Below are 24,465 nucleotides of genomic sequence, written 5' to 3'. Positions count from 1 at the left end.
GAGGCCTGGGGTTAGAGCCAGGTTCTCTGATATATATATCTCTCTCTCTCTCTCTCTCCAGCCCTCAGCGATGGTGGACGAGGCCACGTGCGCTGCCTGTGACTTTAACAAGCCAGGTGCCAATTGCCAGCGCCGGATGACCTGGCAGTGGAGAGGGGAATTTAGTGAGTGTTGCTCTGCTGCTTGCAGAGGTTCCTTCGTTGTGCTACCCTGCGGGGAGACCCTGGAGCCTGGCCTAGGAACAGTCCTGCCCTGACTCCTGCTCAGACATGCTCATGGCTGTCCTTCCCTTGCAGTGCCCGCTAGCCGCAGCGAGTACCACCGCATCCAGCAGCAGCTGGAGTCAGAGAAGCTGCCCCCGCTCTACCCGGACGGCCCGCCTCGTGCTTTTCATGAGCTGTCCCGTGAGGAACAGGCCAAGTTTGAGAAGAAGCGACTGGCGGGTGAGAACTAGCTTAAAATGACACTTACGAACTCTGAGCACGTGGCACCTTGTGGTTCAGTTTGCTCCATCGGGATGCTGAAGGGTCGCTTCTCCTAAAGATATTTCTCCAGATTAGCTTCCCCTCTTTGCCTAGTCCATGCTGATACAATCTGCGGGCTCTAAGGGATAACCCACTGCCAGCTTGTAATGGCACTATAATTTAGAAACTGGCTACGCAGGCACAACTGGCTTTCTCCCTTCCATCTGTCATCCTACACCCTTCTCTGTCCATGTGCTGAGTGCTCTTGTAACCAGCTGCTTCTTCCTAGCTGCTGAAGTTGGAGTTACTTTGCGTGCCAAGACAGATCATGTCTGCTCTCAGCAGGCTGTTACGCCAGCTCTCTTCTGAGGGTCCCCATTGGGGCTGGGCAGTGAGTTTCTAGCCCTTTGGGTTGTGAAGAAAACCCTCCATGGCTCCCTGCTGTAGTCTGTGGACAGTGCTCTGGATTCTGTATGAGACATGATCAGCTGCATTCATCTCTGATGAGTTTTAACTCTGAAACCTAATGATGAATAGCAATGTCAACACCGTGAGCATTTTTAATGCTCGTGAGCCACTGTTTAGCAGACCCATCCCCCTATTCCAGGGCTGTAGGCCAAGCCTGGGTTTGAGAGGAGCATGAGGTGAGCACCATCCCTCTTTTTGTATGCCCCCCATCCTGACCCCTGTGTTGGCAGGTGCTGTTTCTCTCTGCTGTTATGGCCTGCCCCGTGCAAACCTTAGTTGCTGCCGCCATCCTCCTGTGCCCACCTGTCGGGGTGAGCCACCCCTGTGGTCTCTGGCTAAGCTGCCTCTGCTGTCTCTCTGGCACAGATTACTGCCGCAAGGCCTATAAGAAGCTACATGTCACCAAGGTGGAGGAGCGCGTCACCACCATCTGCCAGCGGGAGAACTCGTTCTACGTGGACACCGTGCGAGCCTTCAGAGACCGTCGCTATGAGTTCAAGGGGCTGCACAAGGTGTGGCGGTCGGATCCCTCTGTCCTGGGTGTCACTGGGGTAGCCACGAGTTCCCTTTTCCTGGAAGAGCTGATCTCTGCTTCCAGAAGCAGCTAGGCTGTTCGTTCATCCAGGGTTGGCTGTTCACCTCGCTGTGCTCAGGAGCTCTGAGGCCAGCTTGCTGAATCGGACCCAAGCTTAGAGCAGAGACGGGTCACTCCATGTGGCAGTTCCGGGAGGGCTGAGGGGACATGCCTGGGTCTCACCACTGATCCATCTTACTCAGTAAGCAGCAGCTGTGAGGCATGAACAGCTCCAAGACCCAATCACTTGCTACACCGGTGAGCTGAGTGGCTGCATATTTAGTTCATCCGGGATTCAGCCAACCCTGCATCCAGGCATCCTGTTTCCTTGCCCTGGGTTCAGTTTGGGGCAGCACATTTAAACTGAGACAGCCATGAGGTGAGAGGACTGCAGACTAGAGACAGGCTGGGAGGGGAAGGCTGAGAGCTGGGTGAGGGAGAGATGGGAGAGGGGGACCCTAAGCATACAAATTGCTCTAAAGGGGACAGGGATCGGCTCCCCTCCTCCCTGGAGGCAGGGAAATGCTGCAGCAGAGCAGTACAGCAAGAGGGATTTTACTGTAGGCACTGGGGTGAGCTGGCTGTGGAGTCCCAGCTACTGGAGATGGGGGCTGGGCTGTGGATGCTCATCGAAGGGAATGGCACAGAGCTGGGAATCAAAGCCCATCGATTGGTTTTATTCCCTTTGCTGAGCTGTACGATGCCTAAGACTCTGCAGCCCCTCGCTTCCGGGCCCAGAGAGCTGCAGATCAGCTGTCCACCTCTTGTGATGTCACGCTCCTGTCCCAACACCAGTCGGGCCCTCCAACAGAGAGCGGTTGGGACCGGATGTTCCTAATGCATGTAGGAAAAACCGAAAGATCTTTGAGTCTGTCTCCAAAAGGGCTCAGCAAAGGCCCAAACCATCTTTTGCTTTGCAGCTTATCTTTAGTAATTGCCTCAGTCCTGCCCCCAGGCACAGGGGTGGGCTAGAAGGCCCTACCAACCCATATGGCTCTGCTGTTGGATTTTATCCCATCTCCTCCCACCTTTGCAGTTTGCTGGCGTCTGTGCAATGAGATGGGGGCAGAGCTGATCGAAGGCAGCTCGGCTGCTGTTGTGTGACATCTGCGAGGAGCGTGTTCTTCAGAGCTGAGGGTGAAGCAGGAAAGCTCCTCTCCATCTAGCATGAGATCTTGTTCCCTATGTCCCGGTGAAAGGAATGTAGAGTCTAGGCAATTGATCCCGGAGCACCCATGCCTTACTGCGGGCTGTTATCTTGGGGAATAACTGGATGCTGCTAATGTCTGTAGCGGCTGGGCAGGAGCATTCTGACCTGTGCGTGGCGCGCGCGCGGGCTCTCTCTCTCTCTCAGGTGTGGAAGAAGAAGCTGTCTGCGGCCACAGAGATGGGAGACGCCACCGAAGTGAAGCGCTGCAAGAACATGGAGATCCTGTATGACTCCCTACAGCTGGCACATAAGTGTATCCTCAACTCCTTCTACGGCTACGTAATGCGCAAAGGGTGGGTGCTGCCTGCCGCCCTCTCTGAGGGGAGCTAGACACACGCTCCTCCTTGCCACACCCCTGCTGGGAGATGCTTCAGGAGGGAGGGGTCGCTTTAGGAGGGAGGGGTCACTCCAGTGATTCTGCCCACTCCTTCCCCAGCTTCTCACTAGTTTTCAAGCCTGTGAGTGCTCCCTGTACCACTCCCCTTACTGCTGTTGTTATGGCAGCACCTAGAAGTCAATCCAGAGCAAGACCCCTTGTTCTGGGCCCTGAACAACCAGAAATAGACAGTCCCTGCCTCAGAGAACTTACAGCCTAACCAGACAAGTCATGGGAGGGGAAGGGGATACAACCTATCACTGGGTGTCACTCTCTTGCTCTTCAGCCTTCCCTTCTGGGGCTCCTTGCCATGCCCTTTCCCCAAAGGTTGGCATGAGCTCACTGCCAGCTCCTGTTCATATCTGTCCCCTCTCTCCACTAGGGCCCGCTGGTACTCCATGGAGATGGCTGGGATTGTCTGCTTCACTGGAGCAAACATCATCACCCAGGCCAGGGAGCTGATCGAGCAGATTGGGTAAGTGCTGGAGGGGGTTAATGACCATGGGGCAGGGGCCTGTGGGAGGATTGGGGGAGAGGCCTTGGCTGCAGGACCATCCCGGTGGGACACATGGCATGAGGGCTTGTGAATCACAGCAGAGATGTGGGTTACAAAGGCTCTGCCACCTGCAGGTTCTTCCATCCAGCTGCCCGTGTTAACTGGGTGTGCTCTGCAGAAAGGGCCTGCCCTTCTCTCTGCCAAGCTGTGCTCTCTCGTCCTAGGAGGCCGCTGGAGCTGGACACAGACGGAATCTGGTGTGTCCTTCCCAACAGCTTCCCAGAAAACTTTGTCATCAAATCGACCAATGCGAAGAAGCCCAAGGTGACAATCTCCTATCCTGGTGCCATGCTGAACATCCTGGTGAAGGTAAATCCAGCCCCACCGTAGACCAGCTGGGATGGGGTGGAGAGGGAAGGACAGGAGAGGAGGACTCCAGCGGACCTGCTCTCCCAAAGGGGAGAGTAATCTTGGCCTTCACCCACGCGTGGAGCCAGTGAAGGCTGCTCTGCCTTTGTTGAGAATTACAGGTGTTGGGGGCCACCCTATAGGGCAGCTTCTGTTCCAGTACTATCTCACCACGAATGAACAGGCCCTTGGAGCTTCACTTGCTGCTTGCCCAGTGCCAACCTGTGGAATCACTAGCACAAGCCTGGCACCTTGAGGGTGGGGGAGAGAGTCCCAGAAACCTGCAGCACAGTGCAGATGCCAGCTCATAGAGAGCAAGAGCCCAGGATTTGTGTGTGCACACGCTCTCTTCAGTCTGTGCACGCTGGCTAAATGGTACCATGACCCCAGGGACCCATGCAATGCCCCTTCGCCTGTCTGCCGGTTCCCAGCATAGAGCCTGGCTTTGGACCTTCAGAGACTGGAGTGCAGCATGCTGACCTCTGCTCCTCACTCTAACACAGCACGGGGCTGAAGGCTGCCTATACCCCATTACTGCCTCACTAAAGCCTCTGTCAGGATAGTTTTCTGCCACCCTCTCCTCCTCTGGTCCAAACCCAGCGCACCCTGCTCCTCTCTGTCCAGCCCACCCTATACCAGTCCCCCACTGGCTGGAATCAGAGTGAGGTGCTCTGTAAAGCTTTTATTTTGTGTCCTGCTGAAGTGCAGACCAGGAGGCAAGACTCAGTCAGGCATCTCAGCGAGCTGGCAGATAGGTGCTCCACCCTAGGGTCGTGGGAGTGTGGCTTGTCCTGTGGGGTGCCAGGCTGGTGCCCATTGCCCTGGTGAGGGAGCAGGGAGTGTTTGCTGTCCTTCCCTGCTCGTTTGTGGGAGCAGCGGGTCCTTGGGGGGTCACTCCAGGTGGGTGTGTTGGGGGAATGTCCCCCTTTTGCCCCGCGGATTGCCAGGCCAGCAGTGCAGTGAAGTGGTCCCATGACGCTGTGTTTATAGGAAGGCTTCACAAATGATCAGTACCAGGAGCTCGTGGACCCAGCTTCGCTCACCTACGTTACCCGCTCAGAGAACAGCATCTTCTTTGAAGTGGACGGGCCATACCTCGCCATGATCCTCCCAGCCTCCAAGGAGGAGGGCAAGAAACTGAAGAAACGGTGAGTGTCACTTTGCTCAGAGGGAAGAAGGGAGGTGGGCAGGTTGGCTGTTCGTGCTCTCCTTCAGTCTGATAGGGGCGTGAGGCAAGCCAGACCCTGCTTCCTTACCTGCTCAGCACTGCACAGAACTCATGAAGTGCAACAGTCCAGATTCCAGCTGCAATGTGAACGAGGCTCTACTGCACCCCAGGGCTGAACTGACTTCACCCGCAGTAAAGTGGGGTGAGCCTGGCCTCGGGAGCACCTTCTATTGTTAACTCTGGTTCACCCGTAGGAAGGTGTGAAACGTGCCAGTAGGCCAGAAGAGTGCCTAGCATTGCTGGGGTAGCCTTAGCTCTGTTTGCTGGCAGAGATTTTAACTGGGCAGCCTCCATGTTACATCAACAGAATCTTTTGAGTTATGTTGGACCTGATTCTCCCTTGACTTGCAGCCCAAGCAACCCCATTGAAAACCTGGGAGTGTAGGAATGGCCAGATGGGCTTAGACTAGTGACCCATCTAGTCCAATGTCCTTTAGAGGACAGAGCAAGGAAACTCACGCTGGGCAGCTATGAAATATTATTAAGTGAGAGCTTGACATGAGGGCTTAGATCCCTTCCAATTCCCTGTAACTGCCGTTCTCCTGAGCCACACAAATATCTGATCGTTGTTTGAATCCCACTAGCCTTCTGGCCCCAGGAATGTGCTGTGGCAGTTCTTCTCCTGGATTTCCTGTCTGTCAGCTCAGCAGCAACGACAGGGCCCAAATGAGGTCTTGACACCACTTTGTCTTGTACCAGCTTCATGGCTTTGGTGATCTTTAATCGTCTCTGTTCTGTGTCATTCTTCACCGTGTCTATCCAATGTATCCTTGGTCTTTCTCTGTTTCTGGTTCCTTGCACTCCTGGTACATATCCCCATGTGTGGTATCCTTCTTGAAGTGTCCAAACCATCATCCTCCTCTTTCTTGAATCTTCTGTAACAGCGTTATTTCTTGCCCTAACCATTTTCTTCTCTTTGTTTGTTTGTTTTCTGCAGTCTTCTGTTTTCCCCTCAGCCGGTTCATTTCCGCAGTCAAAATCTTGTGTTCGTCGGCTTTTCTTATACTCCAGCAGTATTGGCATGAGGGTGCCTCAGATACTCTGGCTTCTGCTTTTATCAAAATGTCTTTACCCTTCTGCAAGATCTAGAGTTTTCCCAAAGTGGTAACAGCTAGACAGTCTTTTTTTTATCTTCTCAAATCCCATTCTTCAATACTAGTCCTTTAAGGTACACAGTTTGTTCTAGTTCTCTCTCTGAGTTTGATCTTTACCTCTTTCTCTTGTCTTCCAGTTGCCATAGTATTTGTCTTCTCCATGCTGCTCTTCAGTCCAAATGTTCTGCTGTCCCAGTTAACCTCATCACTTATTCTCTATAAATCATCCTAGGTCAATGCTGTGAGTCAGAATCATCGCTAATTGAAGGCTATGCACTGTCCTACCACATAACATGACTCCTCCCATTTCATCTGTCAGTGCTACAGCCATGACTGCTTCCAGGACCAAGATCTGATGAGAGCGTCCATCCTTGTCTCACGTCTACAGTTGCTCTGCACCATTCCATTTGCTTCTTTTCTGCTCTCACCACACTCAGAAACTTGCTGTGGATATTTGCTCCATTCTTCATGGATGCCATATGTTCTCATAGCTTGCCATAACCCTCTCTGCCAAATGCAATCAAAAGACACTGAAGTCTGTTGTAACAGATTTGGTTGTGTTCTATGTACTTCTCTGATATCTGGCTCATCACAAATAACTGATCTATTGTGCTTCATCCTTCTTGAAATCCCACCCATTTCTCTGCAAGCACTGCTTCGTTCTCGTCTGCAGTGCGTTGGGGAATGCTTTCCTGGCGCACTCAATGAGCTGATTCTTCTGTCATTGCTGCACTGACTCTTCTCCTTTTTTATATATCAGACCTATTATCGCTTCTGCCCGTTCACTTGGCACTTGCTATGTGTAGATCTCTGCCTGGCTTGTGTCTCGCCTTCACCATGTGTTCCTTGCCTGCTTGCAGCGATGTGACGAAGTGGGACTGTTCTTAATATTTCCTCTGAATACTGTAGGGGTGCCTCAGTTTCCCCTATGCATTTCTTAAGTTTCTAGATGGTGGGATAAAAGGGTGTAATTGTTGCAGAGCAAAGGGCCAGTGTACATAAATGGCCAACACTCTGGCAACTGATGGCCTGGGCCCTTCCCCCCCTGCAAGGTGATAGCTAAAGGGTTGGAGAACAAAGGAATCAAATGACCTCCTGGCCCGGGAAAGGGACAAAGCCCAGAGGATGGGGGGCTGGAGGGGGAGTCAGTTTGGGGCTGGCTGGGGATGTGGAGTGAAGTGCAGATGTGGTTGTCTGGCTCACTGCCCCCCAAAATGGACCTGGCTGAGGGGTCCTGTTCTCTGTACCTATAAGCTCTGTTTTAGACTGTGTTCCTGTCATCTAATAAACCTTCTGTTTTACTGGCTGGCTGAGAGTCACGTCTGACTGTGAAGTTGGGGTGCAGGACCCTCTGGCTTCCCCAGGACCCCGCCTGACCGGACTCGCTGTGGGAAGCGCACGGAGGAGCAGAGGAGGCTGAATGCTCCGAGGTCAGACCCAGGAAGGTGGAAGCTGTGTGAGCAGTGTGTCCTGCAGACAGGCTGCTCCCAGAGAGGAGATTTCCCCAGAGTCCTGACTGGCTTCGTAGGGAGCAGTTCCAAAGCATCGCCCGGGGACTCCGTGACAAGCAGCTCTGAGCTTACGTCGGCACCTTTTTCCTTTAAGTTCTTTTGCTACTTCTAAGAATTCCAGCATCTGTTCTCCCTGGTTTGTGCTGAGCAGCTTCTCCAGGATGGTTTTCCCCATGTGTTCTGCACTTGTTACAGCTCTTCAAAGTGTTCTTTCCATCACTTACTCTTTGCTTATTCACCCCCCGTTATTATTCCACACTTGTTTTTCACTGCCGACATCTTCATCTCATTTGTCCCCCTATATTGCTAATTTCTCTTATATTGAAATATAACACCTGTCACATTTCTCTTTGTGGATTCTTCTGCTTTCTTACATTGTTCTCTTATCCAGTTGCTTCTGTCTCTTTGCTTCCTGTTTTGTGTCTCTGGTCAGCCGACTGTACTCAGCTCTTAAACGTACATCATCCTTTTTTGTTCTCCTTTAGCTTCCTATGCTTGTCACTGTATTGCAGCACTTCATCTGCTATCCGCCTTATTTCCTCTCTTTGGCCTTGCAGCCCAACACTTACTCACCCACTCTCATAATCCCTTTTTGTACACGGTTCCCACGTCTCTTCAACATTCATTTCTTCTTTTAGCAGAGACGTGATGTTTTTCCACATGGCGTATTTTTAGTCTCTCCTGATACCCAGCTCTTTCAATTTGTCTGCATCATGGATCTTGGTTTTTGGCACTTTTTAGATTTCTCTCAGCCTCAACCTCATTGATGCCAGGACTAATTTATGATTTGATCTGATAACAGCCTCAGATGATCTCCACACTTGATTTATATCTGCAATTCACAAGTACAAAGTCGTTCATGTTCTTCGTTTGCCCCTCGGGTGATATCCATGTCCACTTCCTCTGCCACTTTCTTTGTTGAAATAGTGTGTTCGCTGTCACCAGGCTGTTACTTAGGCTACTAAATTTCTGCCTTTCTCCTCTTCTGTTTTCTTCATCTACATCTGCCTATTGCTCCAGTCCTGGAATTCCAGTCCGATCCTACTTTTGCTTTAAAATCTCTTGAAACTCCTTGTAATGTTTTCTGTAGATCTTTATAAAATTTGTCAATTTCTTCCTTGGGCACTGCTGAGGTTGGTGCATATTTGTACTGTTGTAACTGCTCAGATATGATTCTGAATCTCATCTTCGATGTACAAGGAGATAGCAAGCTAAATGCTGTAAGAACCTGTCTTGCCTTCAGCTTTAGCAGCAATGCAACTCCATCCTGATGCCCGCCATCTTCTCTTCCCACTGTGGATGTCCCATTTGCATCACAGTACAATTCTCCTTTTGCCTTCCCATCTCATTTCATGGTAAGGGAATCCAGTCAGGGGCCTGCCAACGCCTGTTAAACTGAGGGGCCATCTTCTTGCTCAACCCTGCTCAGTTCCTGTTTGCAGGTAACTTGCTGAAGGATGGGGGCAGGTGCAGTTGCTGTTCTGGGTGGACACCTTGGCCTCTTACACACTGAACCAATTGCTGCCCAGAGGTCCTGCCAACATGTCCCATAGTCACATGGATGGTGGATGGCCTTCCATAATTCTCTGCATTCACGCTCCCCTGGAGGCCCCGGTGTGGGACTGACCCTCCTTTGGCATCTTCAGAGTGATGTGGATACTCTTGACCTCTTCTCCATGTGCCCAGCTTGTTTGGAGAGCATGGCCCTGGGAGGCTCGAGCTGGTTTGTGTGCACCCATGTGCACTGGTGATTACTAGGGCAGGGGATGCGAACTGCAGAGAGAGCCACGGCTTGCGGTTGGAGGGGTGTGTCCTTGTAACAAGTGATGCTACAGCATCTCTCCTCTCTGATTACGCTATCAGCTTCCTCTGCCCCTTTACAAGCAAGCAGCTTCCTCATCCTCCCCTGGGAAGCTCTCCAGAGCTCTGCCCTGCTTTTCTCACCCCCGTCCTGCGCCATCCGCTTCTCCCTGCTTCCTAGGCGTGGAGCAGTGCCCCGTTCAGTATCCACCCCCTGCCTGTTCTGTCCCACACACAACTCCTGGAGGCCCTCCCTTGTCTGGAGCGTTCTGGGAGCTCTGTGGAGCAGGGCTCTGTTATCACTCAGCCCCTTGACTTTTAGCTGTGTGAATTTGGGTTTGATTTCTAGCACCACAGTCCTTGGCCAGCCTGACAATGCGGCTGGGGGTGTCCAAGAGCACAGCAAGGCCCATCTTTACTGGCAGGGAAAGGACATCCCCTGGAGTGCTGGGCAGTCTCTCACAAGCTCTGTCTCCCAGGTACGCAGTGTTCAACGAGGACGGGTCCCTGGCTGAGCTGAAGGGGTTTGAAGTGAAGCGGCGTGGGGAGCTGCAGCTGGTTAAGATCTTCCAGTCGTCCGTGTTCGAGGCCTTCCTGAAGGGCACCACACTGGAGGAGGTTTACGCCTCCGTGGCCAAGGTGGCTGACTACTGGCTCGATGTGCTTTACAGCAAGGTGAGTGCCCAGCCTCTTGCTTCTCTGTGCTGTAACGTGGGCCCTGGAGGGGAGATGGGCGCAACCCCCTGGATGGGAGGACAAGGGGTGCACTGGTGCCCTGCCGCCAGGAGCTAAGGGAGAGCAGCAAGGGGAGGACAGACGTTCTCTCCAGCGACCTGCTTGTCCCCTTGTTTCCCCAAGGGCCATCCCGGCTCTATGGCTTTGGTTCTGTCTGCTGCTCCTGACGTCAGAGGAGAACAGGACCCGTCGTTGGGCTGTGTTTGCAGCACTCCCTTGGCTGCTGTTGTCCGTGTTGGGCTAATATTTGCCCTTCTTCTTCAGCAGCTCCCATCCCGGGATGAGTCTAGCCCCCTGCCCAGAGGTGGGTCACGAAGTCATTCCCATCCACCGCTTAGTCACTCCCCAGCTATCAATCTCAAAGACATGTAACAAGGCAGAGCCAGGATACTGGGTTCCCCTCCCCGCATCCTGCAGGGAGGTCAGAACCCGGTGTTTGACATCAGGCTGTTGTCAGGGAAGTGGTGGTGTCAGACTGGGCGTCCTGAGCTCCGCCCATGGAGGAGGAGGAAGGCCTGATCGAACACGCCCAGCCTTGGCCAGCCCCGTAAGAGACATTACTGAAGGATGGAATCAGGTGGTTAAGTAGACGTCTCTTTGTAGCAGCTCTGATTCTTCTGCGCGTTCCCCCAGCAGGGCAGTGCTGCTCAGCTCTCACTGGGTTCATTTCACGGTGACCCTCGCAGGGTAGGACGTGGCCATGAGGGCTCTGTGGAGTCTGGCCACCTTCCCTGGGTCAGAATCGGAGAGCTCTGACATAGACAAAGCCAAGAAATTGGGGAGAGTGGGTAACTCTAGGAAACAAATGGGGGCGCAGGGTCCCCAAGGGACACTTGGGAGCTTCCAGTGGCCGCTCTCATGCCTGATCAAGATGATAAAATGCCCCTAAATTGCCATAACATGACAATGTAAAACAGGGTTGTCCCCAGACACACACACACCTGCCCCCTCCAGCGAGGCAAGCTGTAGTCAGTGTTCTCAGTATACCTTAGATTGTAAGATCCATGGCAGAGAGCGGGTGGCAGAGAGCATCTCGTATAGTCCCTCCTCCCCCCCCCCCCCCCCCCCCCCCCCCCCCCCCATAGAGGACCGTATGCTCCTGCAGCACTAGTTAATAGCAACAGGGTTCCCACAGACGCACTCTCTCCCCAGGCTGCCAACATGCCGGACTCCGAGTTATTTGAGCTGATTTCCGAGAATCGCTCCATGTCCCGCAAGCTGGAGGATTACGGGGAGCAGAAATCCACCTCCATCAGCACGGCCAAGCGCCTGGCCGAGTTCCTGGGGGATCAGATGGTGAAGGATGCTGGGCTGAGCTGTCGCTTCATCATTTCCAAGAAACCGGAAGGGTCACCAGTCACCGAGAGGTAAGTCTGCTTTGAGAGGCACTGGGGCCCACCACAGGGCGCAGGGGCAGACCATAATGAAGGCAAGGGGGTAAGATGGACCCTGCACCTGCTAGCTGCAAAGAGCCCCAATGGGACACTCTGGGGAGGACAAGCCATGACGGTCCTTGGCCTCCCTGCGGGCTTGGAGAGGGGGTTCTGTGCTGCCAGCACCCAGTGGATGATGAGTGTTCCTGTGTTCCCCAGGGCCATCCCGCTGGCCATCTTTCAAGCCGAGCTCACTGTGCGGAAGCACTACCTCCGGAAATGGCTGAAGAGCCCCTCCCTGCAGGACTTCAACATCCGAACGGTAAGTGATCCGGAGACACCGGTACCAGCTAGGAGCAGCTCCCTCCTGGGTGTTACTGTGGGGGTGACTGCCCGTCACTGGCACCTGACCAGGGGTGTGGCTAGTACATGGGCACAAAGGGGCTGTGCGGACCCAAACTCCCTGCGGCTGTGTCTCTCAGCAAGGTGTAGCTAGTGAGCCCGCTGCTCTGCCTTCCCTAGTGCTAACTGTCACCCTGTCCCTGCACCCAGATCCTGGACTGGGACTACTACATCGAGAGACTGGGCAGCACCATCCAGAAGATCATCACCATCCCTGCAGCGCTGCAGCAGGTGAGGAGCCGGCGGGGCGGCTGGGCCTGGAGGGGCTGGGTCCCTGGCCTCCCCTCTGCAGCCGGCGTGACAGGCCATGTCCCTGCAGGTGAAGAACCCCGTGCCCCGGGTCCGACACCCCGACTGGCTGCACAAGAAGCTCCTGGAGAAGAACGACGTGTACAAGCAGAAGAAAATCAACGAACTGTTCACTAGTGAAGGCAAGAGACAGGTAATGGGGGTGGGGCTGAGACACAGCAGGGGACTGGCCGATGTTGTTTGCCTAGGCCATGTGGGGCCCTGTCTGTTCCTGCACCCTGGCCACTACGGCTGAGCCCCCCTGCCCTTGTTCCCACCCCAGGTCACTGCCAACCAGCCCCAGGAGGGCACCCCGTGCACACAGGTTGCCGACATGGAGGATTTTGGGGCTGCCAAGCCCCTGCAGCTGTCGGTTCCCGTCGCCAGTAAGCGCAAGCGGGTCCCAGTGGAAGGGGAGAGCCAGGAGATGTCTCAGAACCTGGAGCTGACCCAGTCCTGGCGGGAGATCCTGGGCCCGCCCCCACCCACTGGCACCACAAAGGTAAAGCAAGCTCCAGTGGGAGGCAGGGCAATACTATGAGATGTTCATGGGGAGCACGCTGGTCTGGGGAGCGGTAGGGGGGGAATGGCAGGCCTTAGCCCAGCTCCCTGGCCATGCCCAGAGCCTGTCCTGGCTGGGGAGTAGGAGGGGCTGGGTTGTAGCAGATATCCATGTCTCAGGGGATTGCCCTGACCGTGCTGGGCATGTTTGCAGCTCCTGGTCACAGTAGCTAATACTATCTCCATGATCCTCGCCCCAGTCACCCCCCTTTGCTCTCCGCCCAGGAGGAGCGCCTGGCCTGGCTCCGGTACCACAAGAAGAAGTGGGAGCTGCAGGCGCGGCAGCGCCAGGTGCGCCGGAAGAAGCGGCGGCTGGAGGATGGCGAAGTGGTGCTGGGTGGGGGCGTGATCCGGGATGGGCCCTCCAAGGGGCTCAGCAGCTACCTGCGCAGGACAGCACGCAGTATCCTGGACCTGCCCTGGCAGATCGTGCAGGTAGCAGGCAGCAGGAGGTGGGGTGTCTCTGCTGAGTGTGTCACGGGTGCTCAGCCCCCGGTTGGAAATCCCTCCTGCAGACTCCCTGAGCCGCAGCTGGGTGAATCCCAGGGAGACCAGACGGGACCTCCCAGCCCAAAGGCCAGGTGGCTCTGTATGGACACTAGCTCCCATGACAGAGAGGGGGCTCGACCCATTGTCCTTGGCCAGGATTGCTGGGTGGGAGAACCCTGCTCATCCACTGTGGCTCTGCCATTGAGCCCAGCGACCTGGGGCGGGGAGAAAAATAGCGTCTGGACCTTGGCCTGGAGCCTCTTGGGGCTGTGGGCTCCTCCTTCCGTTTGGGCGCTGCCTCTCGCTGCTGCAGTGCCCGTCGTGGCCTTTGAAATCTCCTGCCTGGCCTGGAACTGCAGCCTGAGCATGTGACAGTGATTGGCACCTTGCCCAAGCACAGAATGCCTGGCCAGGGGCCAGTGCTGGCCAGGATCTGCTGGCCCTTGTCACACACTCAGAGCAGAGGGCCCTGGTGGCATGTGCGCAGCTCCTTTCAGAAGTGGTGTCACTGACTGTAGGCTCCCTGAGCCGCGCCTATGGAGCAGACTTCAGTGGGGATCTCCCCTGGCTCAGGGCCTGGATTTGAGCTAGGAGGGGTTGGTCTCCAGCCCCAAGAAGAGAGCACCCCGGGGGGCAGTAACTGAGCGTGTGCAGGGGATCGGGGGGCGAAGGCACGGCATGGCCAGGCCGCCCCTCCCTCTCAAGTCCGAAGGTTGAGAAAACATCCAGTGTGGCTAGCGGCTCCAGAGGGAGGGGCAGTATCCTGAGTAGGGGGCCCGACAAGCCCATGGGGGAAGAGTGAGTAACTCTCTGCGCGCTGCCTCCCACCGAGCGTCTGAGCCGCCTTCCCGCCTGCAGGTTGTGGAGACCAGCCAGCCGGGCCTGTTCAGGCTGTGGGCTGTCATCGGGAGTGACCTGCACTGCATCAAGCTGAGCATCCCGCGGGTCTTCTACGTCAACCAGCGGGTGGCCAAGCCAGAGGAGGGAGCCGCCTACCGGAAGGTGAGGGGACTGCCCTCGGCTCCGCCGGCTGCACACGGCAATGAGTCAGCTGCCTGGGGAGTCAAATCCTGTCAGCCACAGGCGAAGTGCAGACAGTTTGCTGTGCAGACCCCTCTACCCAGCTCTGCCAGCGCCCCTCAGTCCCAACCTGCAGCCCCTGCTATCCCAGCCCTGTCCCCGCACTGCGCTGCCAGCACCCCTCAGTCCTGACCCACTGCCCCCTGCTCCCCCAGCCCTGCTCCCCCACTGCGCTGCCAGTGCCCCTCAGTCCTGACCCCCTGCTATCCCAGCCCTGCCCCCCACACTGCTCTGCCAGCGCCCCATAGTCCCGACCCGACCCGCAGCCCCCTGCTATCCCAGCACTGGCCTACTGAGCAGAGGCAGGCAGTTATGGTGATTTTGAGATGTGCACAGTGGATGAATCCACCGGACTCCTTTACACGTGGGAATGGGCTAGCGCTGGGAGGTGGGTGGCCCATTCAGCCAGGGCCTGAGCCAGCTCTGGTAGCAGCTGTAGTTCTGTAGCTCTCCTGGGGACGATTGGGGCTCCCCCCACCCATGGGAGGGGTGCAGACTGGTGTATGGTTGTGTGTCTTCCTGGCAGGTGAACAGGGTCCTGCCCCGCTCAAATCTCCTCTACAACCTGTACAAGTACTCCGTCCCCGAGGACATGTATCAAGAGCACATCAACGAGATCAATGCCGACCTGTCTGCCCCAGACATCGAGGGAGTGTACGAGACTCAGGTGATTGCGCCTGGTACTCAGTGGGGCTCTTCCCGCAGAGACAGACCTGGCTTCTAAACTGCAGGCCAAACCTGGCCTCAGGTGGGGGATGGGAACACAGGTTCCCGTGGCCCACTTGGATGTTACCCCAGCCCGCCTCAGGCCTGGGAGCCTCCTGCCTGCAGCATCAGGTGCCCTGTCACCAGAGGCGTCTAAAACACAGCCTTTCCCCCCAGTGCCCAGGCTCGACAGGGCTCTCCTTCACAGACCTGCAGCAGCATGTGCCATCCTTCTGCCCGGGAGCTGTGGGGTGAGGGAAGGGGAAGCAGGTCGCCAAGTGAGATCACACAGGGAAATGGGGCAGTGCAACAGAACTGTCCGAGCAAGCCACAGTCCCTCCCCCGGTGACTGCCCCTCTGGACCGCCCCCACCCACATGAAGAGCTGCTGGCCCAGCAGCTCTTCCTGTGACCAGGGCTTCCTAAGGAGGCTGATGAGCTCTACCCCTCCCTAGGTGCCATTACTGCTGCGCGCCTTGATCCACCTAGGCTGCGTGTGCATGGTCAGCAGGCAGCTGGTCAGGCATCTCACCGGCCGCGAGGCTGAAACCTTTGCCCTGGAGCACCTGGAGATGCGCTCGCTGGCCCAGTTCAGCTACCTAGAGCCAGGTAAGGCCCTGAGGCTGGGTGTGTTGGCAGGAGGGCTGCAGGGCCCAGCCCCAGGGCTCTGACCTGTCTGCTCTGCGTTCCTAGGGAGCATCCGGCACATCTATCTCTATCACAACTCCCAGGGCAGCAAGGCGCTCTTTGGCCTCTTCGTCCCATCGCAGCGCAAGGCCTCTGTCTTCGTGCTGGACACGGTAAGGCTGCGGGCAGGCGGGGTGTCTTTAGAGGGGCTGGGGCGCTCTGTGCTGCTTTGGATCGTAGCTTCCCAGTGGACTCCAGCAGGAGCGAGGCAGCGCTGTTCTTCAAACCCCTCTCAGCGTGGAGAAATGCAGCCTCCCTGGCCGTGAGGACTGGGGGCCCTGCTCCTCCCCCATGACCTGCTCTGCCTTTGGCACAGGTGCGCAGTAACCAGATGCCGAACCTCGCCAACCTGTACTCGTCGGAGCGCAGCACAATGCTGGAGAAGCTGGGCGAGGAGCTGCTCCCGCCGGACAAGCACACCTTCGAGGTGCGAGCCGAGACCGACCTCAAGACGGTCTCCAGGGCCATCCAGCGCCTGCTGCTGGGCTACAAGGTAGGAGCCTGGCGAGTGAGCCGCAAGGCTGCCCCCAGCCACTGGGCTAGGCTAGACACACAGGCGCAGCAGTAGACCATTGGCGGGTGGCACAGCACTTCACACCCGCCCCCAGGCCCTGGCTGGCCAGCTGTTGCCCTATCTGGTGCAGTCTCTCCCCAGTGCAGGACAAGCCTTGCAGCTAGGCTTCCTGACTTGTTCCTTGGGGCCATGTCCCCACAGCCTCTGCTCCCAGGGGTCCCAGAATGCACTGGGACCTGCCAGCTCTGCAGGGTGCTCTGACCCGCTGCAGGGGCAGGTGTGATCAGCCATGGGCACTCGCTGGCCAGGCTGCAGTTTCCCCACCTAGACAGAGGCCTCCGCACCCCCCAGAGGGGTTGTCCTGTGTGCCCCAGCCAGCCCCAACTCCCCTCCCCTCCCCCCTGATGCAGGACGAGCGCAGGGGCCCCACGCTGATTGCTGTGCAGTCCAACTGGGACGTGAAGCAGCTGGCGAGTGGGATTCCCGTCTTCGAAGAGTTCCCCTTGGTTCCCGTGCGGGTGACGGATGACATCAGCTATGCTGTCCTGGACTGGCAGCGCCATGCTGCCCGCCGCATGATCCGCCACTACCTCAACCTGGACACCTGCCTGTCCCAGGCCTTCGAGATGAGCAGGTGAGCCGCTGTCTGGGGACAGCGTGGGTGGGGGAGGGTGCCTGGCACAGTGGGAGCGCCAGGAGCTGTGGCTGGCTTGTCCTGTGTCCCCGAGATGGGGCAGGCCAGTGTCAGAGCCCTGCCTAGCCGCACCCCTCGCCTTCCCCGTCCCAGGTACTATCACATCCCCATCGGGAACCTCCCCGACGACATCTCCACCTTCGGCTCTGACCTCTTCTTCTCCCGCCACCTGCGTCGCCACAACCACCTGCTGTGGCTCTCGCCCATGGCTCGCCCGGACCTCGGGGGCAAGGAGGCGGACGACAACCGGCTGGTCATGGAGTTCGACGACAGAGCCTCGGTGGAGATCAACAACCCGGGCTGCTATTCCACCGGTGAGGAGGGGGCTGCGGAGGCTGGGCTGCTGCTCAGGGAGTGAGAGGCAGGGGGGGTGGGGTAGGGTGTTTGGGGGACTGCTCAGCACCCTGCCACCGGCCCATCTTGGGCTGCCATCCTCTTGGCTAAGCCAGGGTCAAGGCAGTTGATACTGTGGCTGGTTTATGGTGAAAAGTGACATGGGCAGAGCTACGTTGTGAACCCACCCCCTCTGCCTCATGCAGCCATGCCGACATAGCCCCAGTGTAGACACAGCTGTGCCGTCCAGGGAGGGTAACCGAGAAACCCCGTCTAGCGGCTGCGTCTGCACTCTGGGCTGGGCTGGTCTCTGGAGATGGGAAACCCCCAGGGAAAGCCGGGTGCTGCTGGCACCAGTGGATAGAGGCTCCAGAACCCCCATGGTCACCCTGGCTGTCCTCGGAAAGTCAGCCCATTATTGTGAAACATTCAGAACAAGGCTGAATAACACCGAACAGCCTGCCTGGGGGCCAGGGTCCCTGCGGCTGGAGACACCGAGCCTCTTTAAATGCCAGCAAATAGCGAAATCTTGGCTGCGGCTAGTGACTGATCAACAGGCTAGTGGTTGTGCGGACCAGGCAGCTGTCCTGCCTCATCAGAGGGTCTGAAACAGTTCAGGGCCCTCCATTTCCACAGCAGCCACTGCTCCAGATAACCGGCCCCTGCCGCCCACTCCACAAGCATCGTGCTGTACAAAGCCACAGGGTAGCTGTACACTGCAACAGTTACATTGTAAATAGCTCCATGCGGGGTTCGATTGTGTGGAACCATTGACTTCAGTGGGGCCAGGAGTTCGCTGTGCTGGGGCCGGGGGGCTTCCCTCCAGCTGACAGGCTGCTTGTATTCAGTGTGCCTGGAGCTGGACATCCAGAGTCTGGCTGTGAACACCATCCTGCAGTCCCACCACATCAACGACATGGAGGGAGCCTCCAGCATGAGCATCAGCTTCGACGTGATCCAGCAGGCGTCTCTGGAGGACATGGTGACGGGGAACCAGGCCGCCAGCATCCCGGCCAGCTACGACGAGACCGCCCTCTGCTCCAACACCTTCAGGTGTGGCCACGCAGCTGGAGTACAGGCCAGGCTCTGCCAGGCGCTCTGCGAGGAGATGCCTGGCGGGGGCTGGGGGGCGTTTGCCTGCCCAGCAGGTGTCTTGCAGCAGCTGTTTGAAGGGCATGGCTGTGGGTAGCCAGGAGCATGACTTCGGGCTCCAGGGAAGGGGGGACCTTCCCCCCCACCCCATTCCCCAGGCCTGTAGGTGGCGGGGGGAGGGGACCTGGAGGTTTGGCCTCTGGCTGTGGTGGGGAGGCAGGGACACCAGAGTGGGTGGGGGGTGGGCACCCCTGGGTTCCTCCAGCAGCATTTGGAGGGGTCAGTCTCCGGCTGAGGCCTGTGGGCTTGGCCGGGAGCTGAGCGAGGGCTGATCTCTGCTCTCCTGGCAGGATCCTGAAGAGCATGGTGGTGGGCTGGGTGAAGGAGATCACGCAGTACCACAACGTCTATGCCGACAACCAGGTGATCCACTTCTACCGCTGGCTCCGCTCGCCCTCCTCGCTGCTGCATGACCCGGCGCTGCACCGCACCCTGCACAACATGATGAAGAAGCTTTTCCTGCAGTGAGTGAGGGCAGAAGGGCTGGCGGGGGGTGCGGTGTGTCACCCTCTCATGGTGCCAGCTGCAGCCGGGTCCCCTGAGCTCCACGGCAGGTGGGTAGGGCAGGCCCCAAAATGGACCTGGTCACCCCACTCGCTGCTGTTCTCCTCTGGGTCTAGGGAGAGGGCCTGGCCCGCCCGTCGGAAGCGCTGCCAGCCTCTGCGGTGCTGTGGGACTGCACCTCAGGTTGAGCACCACTAGGTGGCATCATTAATGTGCTCAACAAGTGGGGCCTTCTGGGGGAGCCGTGCTGGAGCCGGGGGGTGGAGGGGGAGCTCGTGCTGGAGCCCGGCGGCTCCCAAACGTCACTGGTTCATGTAGCACCTTGAACAATGGCTGTGAGGTGACGGGCTGGAAGATCAAGCTCACATGTGGCAGTCTGGGAACCTTGCACTAGATCCCCTGTTCTGCAGTGCACTGTCTCCCCTCTCCCGCCCAGAGCAGGTGATCAATGCTGAGAGATTCAGGGTACTGGGTGCTGGGGTGACAGAGTGCCCCCAGCGGGCCTGGAGGGCATGGCCTGTGCTGGGGAAGGGGCCTTCTCCCATTAAACACAGGAGACGAAGAGCTGCGGGTGATGGCAGTGCCTTTGCGTGGCTGTTGAGGCGCTGATGTGCTCTCCAAAGCATAGTGCATGCACCCCAGCCGGCTGCACTGGCCACACCCATGGCCAGGCCTCCTTACCCAGCACCCTGCCGAGGGGAGCTCCCTTCAGAGACTGGGACTGAGCACGCGATGCCCGATGGGCTCCGCTACTGAGACTGCTCAGCCAGCGCGTGCCCATGGAGGGGGCTGGAGCCGGCAGCATACGGGCCAGAGCTCTCTGCGGGGGCAGCGCCTGCCTCACTTGCTCCTCTCCCCTTTGCGCCCTTCCCCCAGGCTGGTGGCTGAGTTCAAGCGGCTCGGCTCTTCCGTGGTTTATGCCAACTTCAACCGTATCATCCTGTGCACCAAGAAACGGCGCATCGAGGACGCCATTGCCTATGTGGAGTACATCACCAACAGGTGCGGTGGGGCCCCGGGCAGCTGGCCAAGTTCCCCTGGCCCAGCAGCGGAGAGGCTGCTGCCGACGGCTCTAGCCAGGACGTGGGTGGGAGCTGTGACTCTGTGGCTCAGAGCAGGAGTCAGTGGTTCATGGAGTTTAAAACCAGGCATGCCCAATAGATCATCTGTGCAGTGGTGGTGTAGCCGTGTTGGGCCCCGGACACTGGGCAGGCCAGCTGCGGTAGGTAACAATGTCTCTGCCCAGCAGAGGTTGGGCCAATCAAAGATATTCCCTCGCCCACTGCATCAGCCAGTCTGACTCCTGCATAACCCAGGCTAGTGAATTTCCCCCAGTGCCAGCTACACACCACGGCCTGGCTGCCTCTCAGCATGCCGGAGCTGGCTACCTCCAAGCCATTAGAGTGCAGGGGCTCCCCACTGGCCTCTGGGTCTGGGGGTGCTCGGGGTAGGGGGCAGCCTGATGAGCACAGCATGTTGTCGTCCTGGAGCCCCTGGATCAAACATGCCCCTTCGTCCCCAGACCTGGAGCCTCTGTGGGGCAGACCCAGCACCCATGATGCCCCTGGTCAGAGCAGAGCCACACTCCAATCGTCTTATGCCAGGCCCACTCCCTGAAGAGGGTCTGATGTGAGGGGGCTCGGCTGGCTGGCTGGCTGAGGGAGTGGCACCCCCACGTGGGGCACACATCCCACACTTCCCTCCTCTCTTGGGCCCCAAGGGGACTTCCCTCCGAGGTGTGGGGTAGAAGGCAGAGCCTGGGCAGGCTGCAGTCTCTGTGTGTCGCTGGGTGACCGCCATCTCTTCCCCTCCAGCATCCACTCGAAGGAGATCTTCCACTCCCTGACCATCTCCTTCTCCCGCTGCTGGGAGTTCCTTCTCTGGATGGACCCGGCTAACTACGGGGGCATCAAAGGGAGAGTGCCCTCCAGCGTCCCCTCTGGGGAGGTAAGAGCTCAGGGCAGGCTGGAGCACACTGTAGAGAGGGGAGCAGGGGCTGTGCCAGGTGTGGGGGCAGGGGGATGGGTTCTCACTGCTGGGCATGGGGACTGTTAGCCCCCGAGGGAGGTGAAATGGGGCCAGGAATCAGGCATGTAACTGTCCAGCACTTGGCTCTTTGGTCTAGACCGACACCAGCAAACGGCAAGCGGGTGCTGAGGAGGGCAGTGAGGAGGAGGAGGAGGCTGAGGAGGAGGAAGAGCCAGGGGAGGCCAATATGGAGGATTTGCTGGAGAACAACTGGAACATTGTGCAGTACCTGCCCCAGGCAGCCTCCTGCCAGAACTACTTCCTCATGATTGTGTCGGGTAAGTGCGCCCCCTGCAGGGCTCATGGGGGGCTGCCTTCCCCAAGCACTCACTGCTGCCCCCAACAGGAGCCAGATCCAGGCTCTTCCCTGCTGCCCCTTGAGATGCTCAGTGCTGCCCCCTGGTGCTCAGTGGAGGCTCCCCATCTCTGTCCCTTAGGTTGACTGTGTTGTGATAGCAACTGGGAGCCCCAGACCCGACACCATTGTGCTGTGCGCTGCACAGACACGGCCCATGGAAGGGGCCCGCGGGTGGGCAGCCTAGCTGAGGGGGCTTCCCGGGAATGGGGGTGGTGCACGCCTGCCGGAGCATTCTCTCCTGTCCGCCCATCAGGCGGTGCTGTGCCCAGGGGCCACTCCCAAGCACCCCAGGGTGCCGCGCTGGGATTGTGATTGGAGCCTTGCCTCTGCCCCCCTCTTCCCAGCCTACATCGTCGCTGTGTACCACAGCATGAAGGCGGAGGTGCGGCGCAGCGCCCCGGGGAGCACGCCCATCAGGAGAGCCAGCAGCCAGGCCTCCCAGGAGGCTGCGGGTGAGGCGGGCGCCATGCCTGGTGAGTTCAACTCTTCCCTTTGCCCTAGGGGCTGCAGCCTGCCGGACGCTGGTGTCTGGGGTGAGGCGAGCTGGCCCCGTCACGCCGCAGTCTGGCTCAGGGCGCCCTTTCCCCTTGCCCTCCCAGGCGTGATCACCTTCTCGCAGGACTACGTCTCCAGCGAGCTTACCCAGAGCTTCTTCACCATCACCCAGAAGATCCAGAAGAAGGTGACGGGCTCCCGCCACGCCACGCTGCCCTCAGACATGTTCCCAGCGCTGCCCGGCTCCCACCTGCCGCTCAACAACCCGGCACTGGAGTTCATCAAATATGTCTGTAAGGTGAGTTGTGCGCCCGCTGCGCGGCAGAGCCCTGGGCCTGCTGGGTCAGTAGGGCTCTCTCCTTCCCCCTGCGCCCAGGACTCTGCCCCAGCCGGAAGAGGCACAGCTGCCCTCCTGGGATCCAGTCAGGCTGGGGGAATCCCCGGTCTCTCTTGCTCTAATCTGCAGCTTGTCCATGCCACTCCCCTTCTGCAGAGAGCAGAAGGGCCTGAGGCAGGGTTCCAGCCCACGAGCTCCCCCAGGAAGGATTTACCCCTCCTCTGCTGCCCCAGTCAGCTGCCATCGCTGCCCCAGGGACTCCCCAGCCCATGCAGGGCAGTGTCTGCAGGCCGTGTGGGGGGCTACAGCCCTGTGAGAGGAGCACAGACCCCCCCATCCCCTTTGCAGCCGGTGGCCCATGCGGCTCTCCCCTCTGGCAGGTGCTGTCCCTGGATGCCAACATAACCAATCAGGTGAATAAACTGAAGCGGGACCTGCTGCGCCTGGTGGATGTGGGTGAGTTCTCGGAGGAGGCCCTGTTCCGGGACCCCTGCCGCTCCTACGTGCTCTCCGAGGTGATCTGTCGCAACTGCAACTTCTGCAGGGACCTGGACCTCTGCAAAGACCCCAGCCCCTGCCAGGTAACAGACTGCCACGGAGGCTTGCTAGGCTCCCACGCTGCACTCTGGCTAATGCCCAGCTCCTGCTCACCCTGTCTCTGCCCTTAGGATAGAGCTGTGCCCCCCAGCTGGGTGTGCTCCAACTGCCAGGCGGAGTATGACCACAGCTCCATCGAAGTGGCCCTGGTGGAAGCCCTGCAGAAGAAGCTGATGGCCTTCGTGCTGCAGGACCTGGTGAGAAGCGGGGAGAGGGGCTGTCTCAGCAGGGCCCTCGCTGCTGCTAATGTCCAGCTGCTGCCTGCTTCAAATGGGGCAGAGCTGCCCAAAAGCCTGGGCATGGGGCTGCTGTCTGCACAGTGGCGGGGGAATGGGGCGGCCCAGCACCCTCTGGCCGGCACAATTGCAGTGTGCTTAGCAGCCACAGTTGGGGGGACCGGGGGAGGTTGGCTTCAGCCTCAGGGACACACAGCACCCCTCTGCAGGGCCCTGCGGGCCACTGGGGTCAGACAGAGCGAGCCTGTCCCCTCAGCCTGGCGCTGGGGGGTGGGGCCCAATCCCAGGGCTATCCCCTGGCCTCAGCAAAGCTCCTCTGCTCCCAGGCCTGTGTGAAGTGCAAAGGCGTGAAGGAGACACACATGCCCATCTACTGCAGCTGTGCGGGAGACTTCACCCTGATGATCCAGACCAAGGTACACACTGCCCCCATTGGAGCCCTAGCCCCACTGTGCTCCCTGGGAAATGATGGCCAGGAGTCCAGCAAACCCCGCCCCCTCCTGGCCCAACCTCTCCTCCCCTGTGCCCGCTGGCTCCTCATGTCCTGCCCTCTGCCTGGCTGCCCCGCCCAGGTGCTGGCACATGTGCTCCCCACCCATGCTGCAGTGCTGTGCCTCTTGCTGTGGGCTGCCGCCCGGCCACCTCTCCTGACTGCTCCCTCTGCGCCCGCAGGCCTTCGTGGAGCAGATCAACGTCTTCCACAGCATTGCCCGGCACTACGGCATGGCCCACCTGCTAGAGACCATCGAGTGGCTGCTGCAGCTCAACCCGCAGCTCCGGTGATGACAGAACAGCCCCCTTCCCCACTGCTCTGTGCTCCGCTGCCATGGGCCCCAGGAACCAGGGGGGTCTCTGAGCCCTACGCCGCAGCAGCTCTTACCACTGGCTGTTGGCACCCATCAGCCATGCCCCTTGGCTTTCCTGCTGCCAGCTCAGAGGCCCTGGAGTGTTACTGAAGCCGAAGTACCAGCTTGGCCATGCTGGAGGCTGTAGAGGAACTGAAGCTCTCCATGCTGCAGGGCAGCCCGAGGCCTGGGCAGCGCCCTCCCCTACTGGGCAGCGCCATGCTGCCCTGGCACTGACTGACTGTAGGCTCTCGCTGGCTGCCGTTGTAGAGGAACAGCAGGAGTGAAGCCAGGGGCAGTCCCTCCTCTCAGCGGGGCTCCTTTCTGTACCCCTGTCCCTGCGTGCAGGTGGGTGGCCCTGGGCTCCTGGGACTCCCCTCTTGGGGGGATGGGGGTTGATGGTTTTTATGAGGATTTTTGATAA

The 24,465-nt window shown here is 58.4% G+C and overlaps 1 protein-coding gene across 1 annotated transcript in view; it reads left to right on the top strand.

The window, feature by feature from the left end:
* Positions 1-24,465, top strand: part of POLE (DNA polymerase epsilon, catalytic subunit) — a 36,619-nt gene extending 12,154 nt beyond the window's left edge. Inside the window, exons 18-49 of the mRNA XM_074972677.1 lie at positions 62-164; positions 297-443; positions 1,299-1,444; positions 2,861-3,009; positions 3,475-3,567; positions 3,813-3,957; positions 4,987-5,144; positions 10,109-10,304; positions 11,517-11,731; positions 11,957-12,059; positions 12,290-12,370; positions 12,459-12,581; positions 12,711-12,929; positions 13,214-13,423; positions 14,336-14,479; positions 15,084-15,224; positions 15,717-15,870; positions 15,955-16,061; positions 16,265-16,441; positions 16,873-17,096; positions 17,250-17,470; positions 18,338-18,542; positions 18,932-19,105; positions 20,022-20,147; positions 20,960-21,092; positions 21,271-21,451; positions 21,876-22,004; positions 22,131-22,324; positions 22,744-22,944; positions 23,032-23,157; positions 23,523-23,612; positions 23,869-24,465. Of these exons, the coding sequence (XP_074828778.1) occupies positions 62-164; positions 297-443; positions 1,299-1,444; positions 2,861-3,009; positions 3,475-3,567; positions 3,813-3,957; positions 4,987-5,144; positions 10,109-10,304; positions 11,517-11,731; positions 11,957-12,059; positions 12,290-12,370; positions 12,459-12,581; positions 12,711-12,929; positions 13,214-13,423; positions 14,336-14,479; positions 15,084-15,224; positions 15,717-15,870; positions 15,955-16,061; positions 16,265-16,441; positions 16,873-17,096; positions 17,250-17,470; positions 18,338-18,542; positions 18,932-19,105; positions 20,022-20,147; positions 20,960-21,092; positions 21,271-21,451; positions 21,876-22,004; positions 22,131-22,324; positions 22,744-22,944; positions 23,032-23,157; positions 23,523-23,612; positions 23,869-23,979 (4,926 nt within the window). The 3' untranslated portion in view covers positions 23,980-24,465. The remainder of the gene's footprint in view (positions 1-61; positions 165-296; positions 444-1,298; positions 1,445-2,860; positions 3,010-3,474; positions 3,568-3,812; positions 3,958-4,986; positions 5,145-10,108; positions 10,305-11,516; positions 11,732-11,956; positions 12,060-12,289; positions 12,371-12,458; positions 12,582-12,710; positions 12,930-13,213; positions 13,424-14,335; positions 14,480-15,083; positions 15,225-15,716; positions 15,871-15,954; positions 16,062-16,264; positions 16,442-16,872; positions 17,097-17,249; positions 17,471-18,337; positions 18,543-18,931; positions 19,106-20,021; positions 20,148-20,959; positions 21,093-21,270; positions 21,452-21,875; positions 22,005-22,130; positions 22,325-22,743; positions 22,945-23,031; positions 23,158-23,522; positions 23,613-23,868) is intronic.

This window comes from Natator depressus, chromosome 15, assembly GCF_965152275.1.
Source record: "Natator depressus isolate rNatDep1 chromosome 15, rNatDep2.hap1, whole genome shotgun sequence".
Classification (NCBI taxonomy): Eukaryota; Metazoa; Chordata; order Testudines; family Cheloniidae; genus Natator; species Natator depressus.
This window is presented reverse-complemented; position numbering and strand designations above follow the sequence as displayed.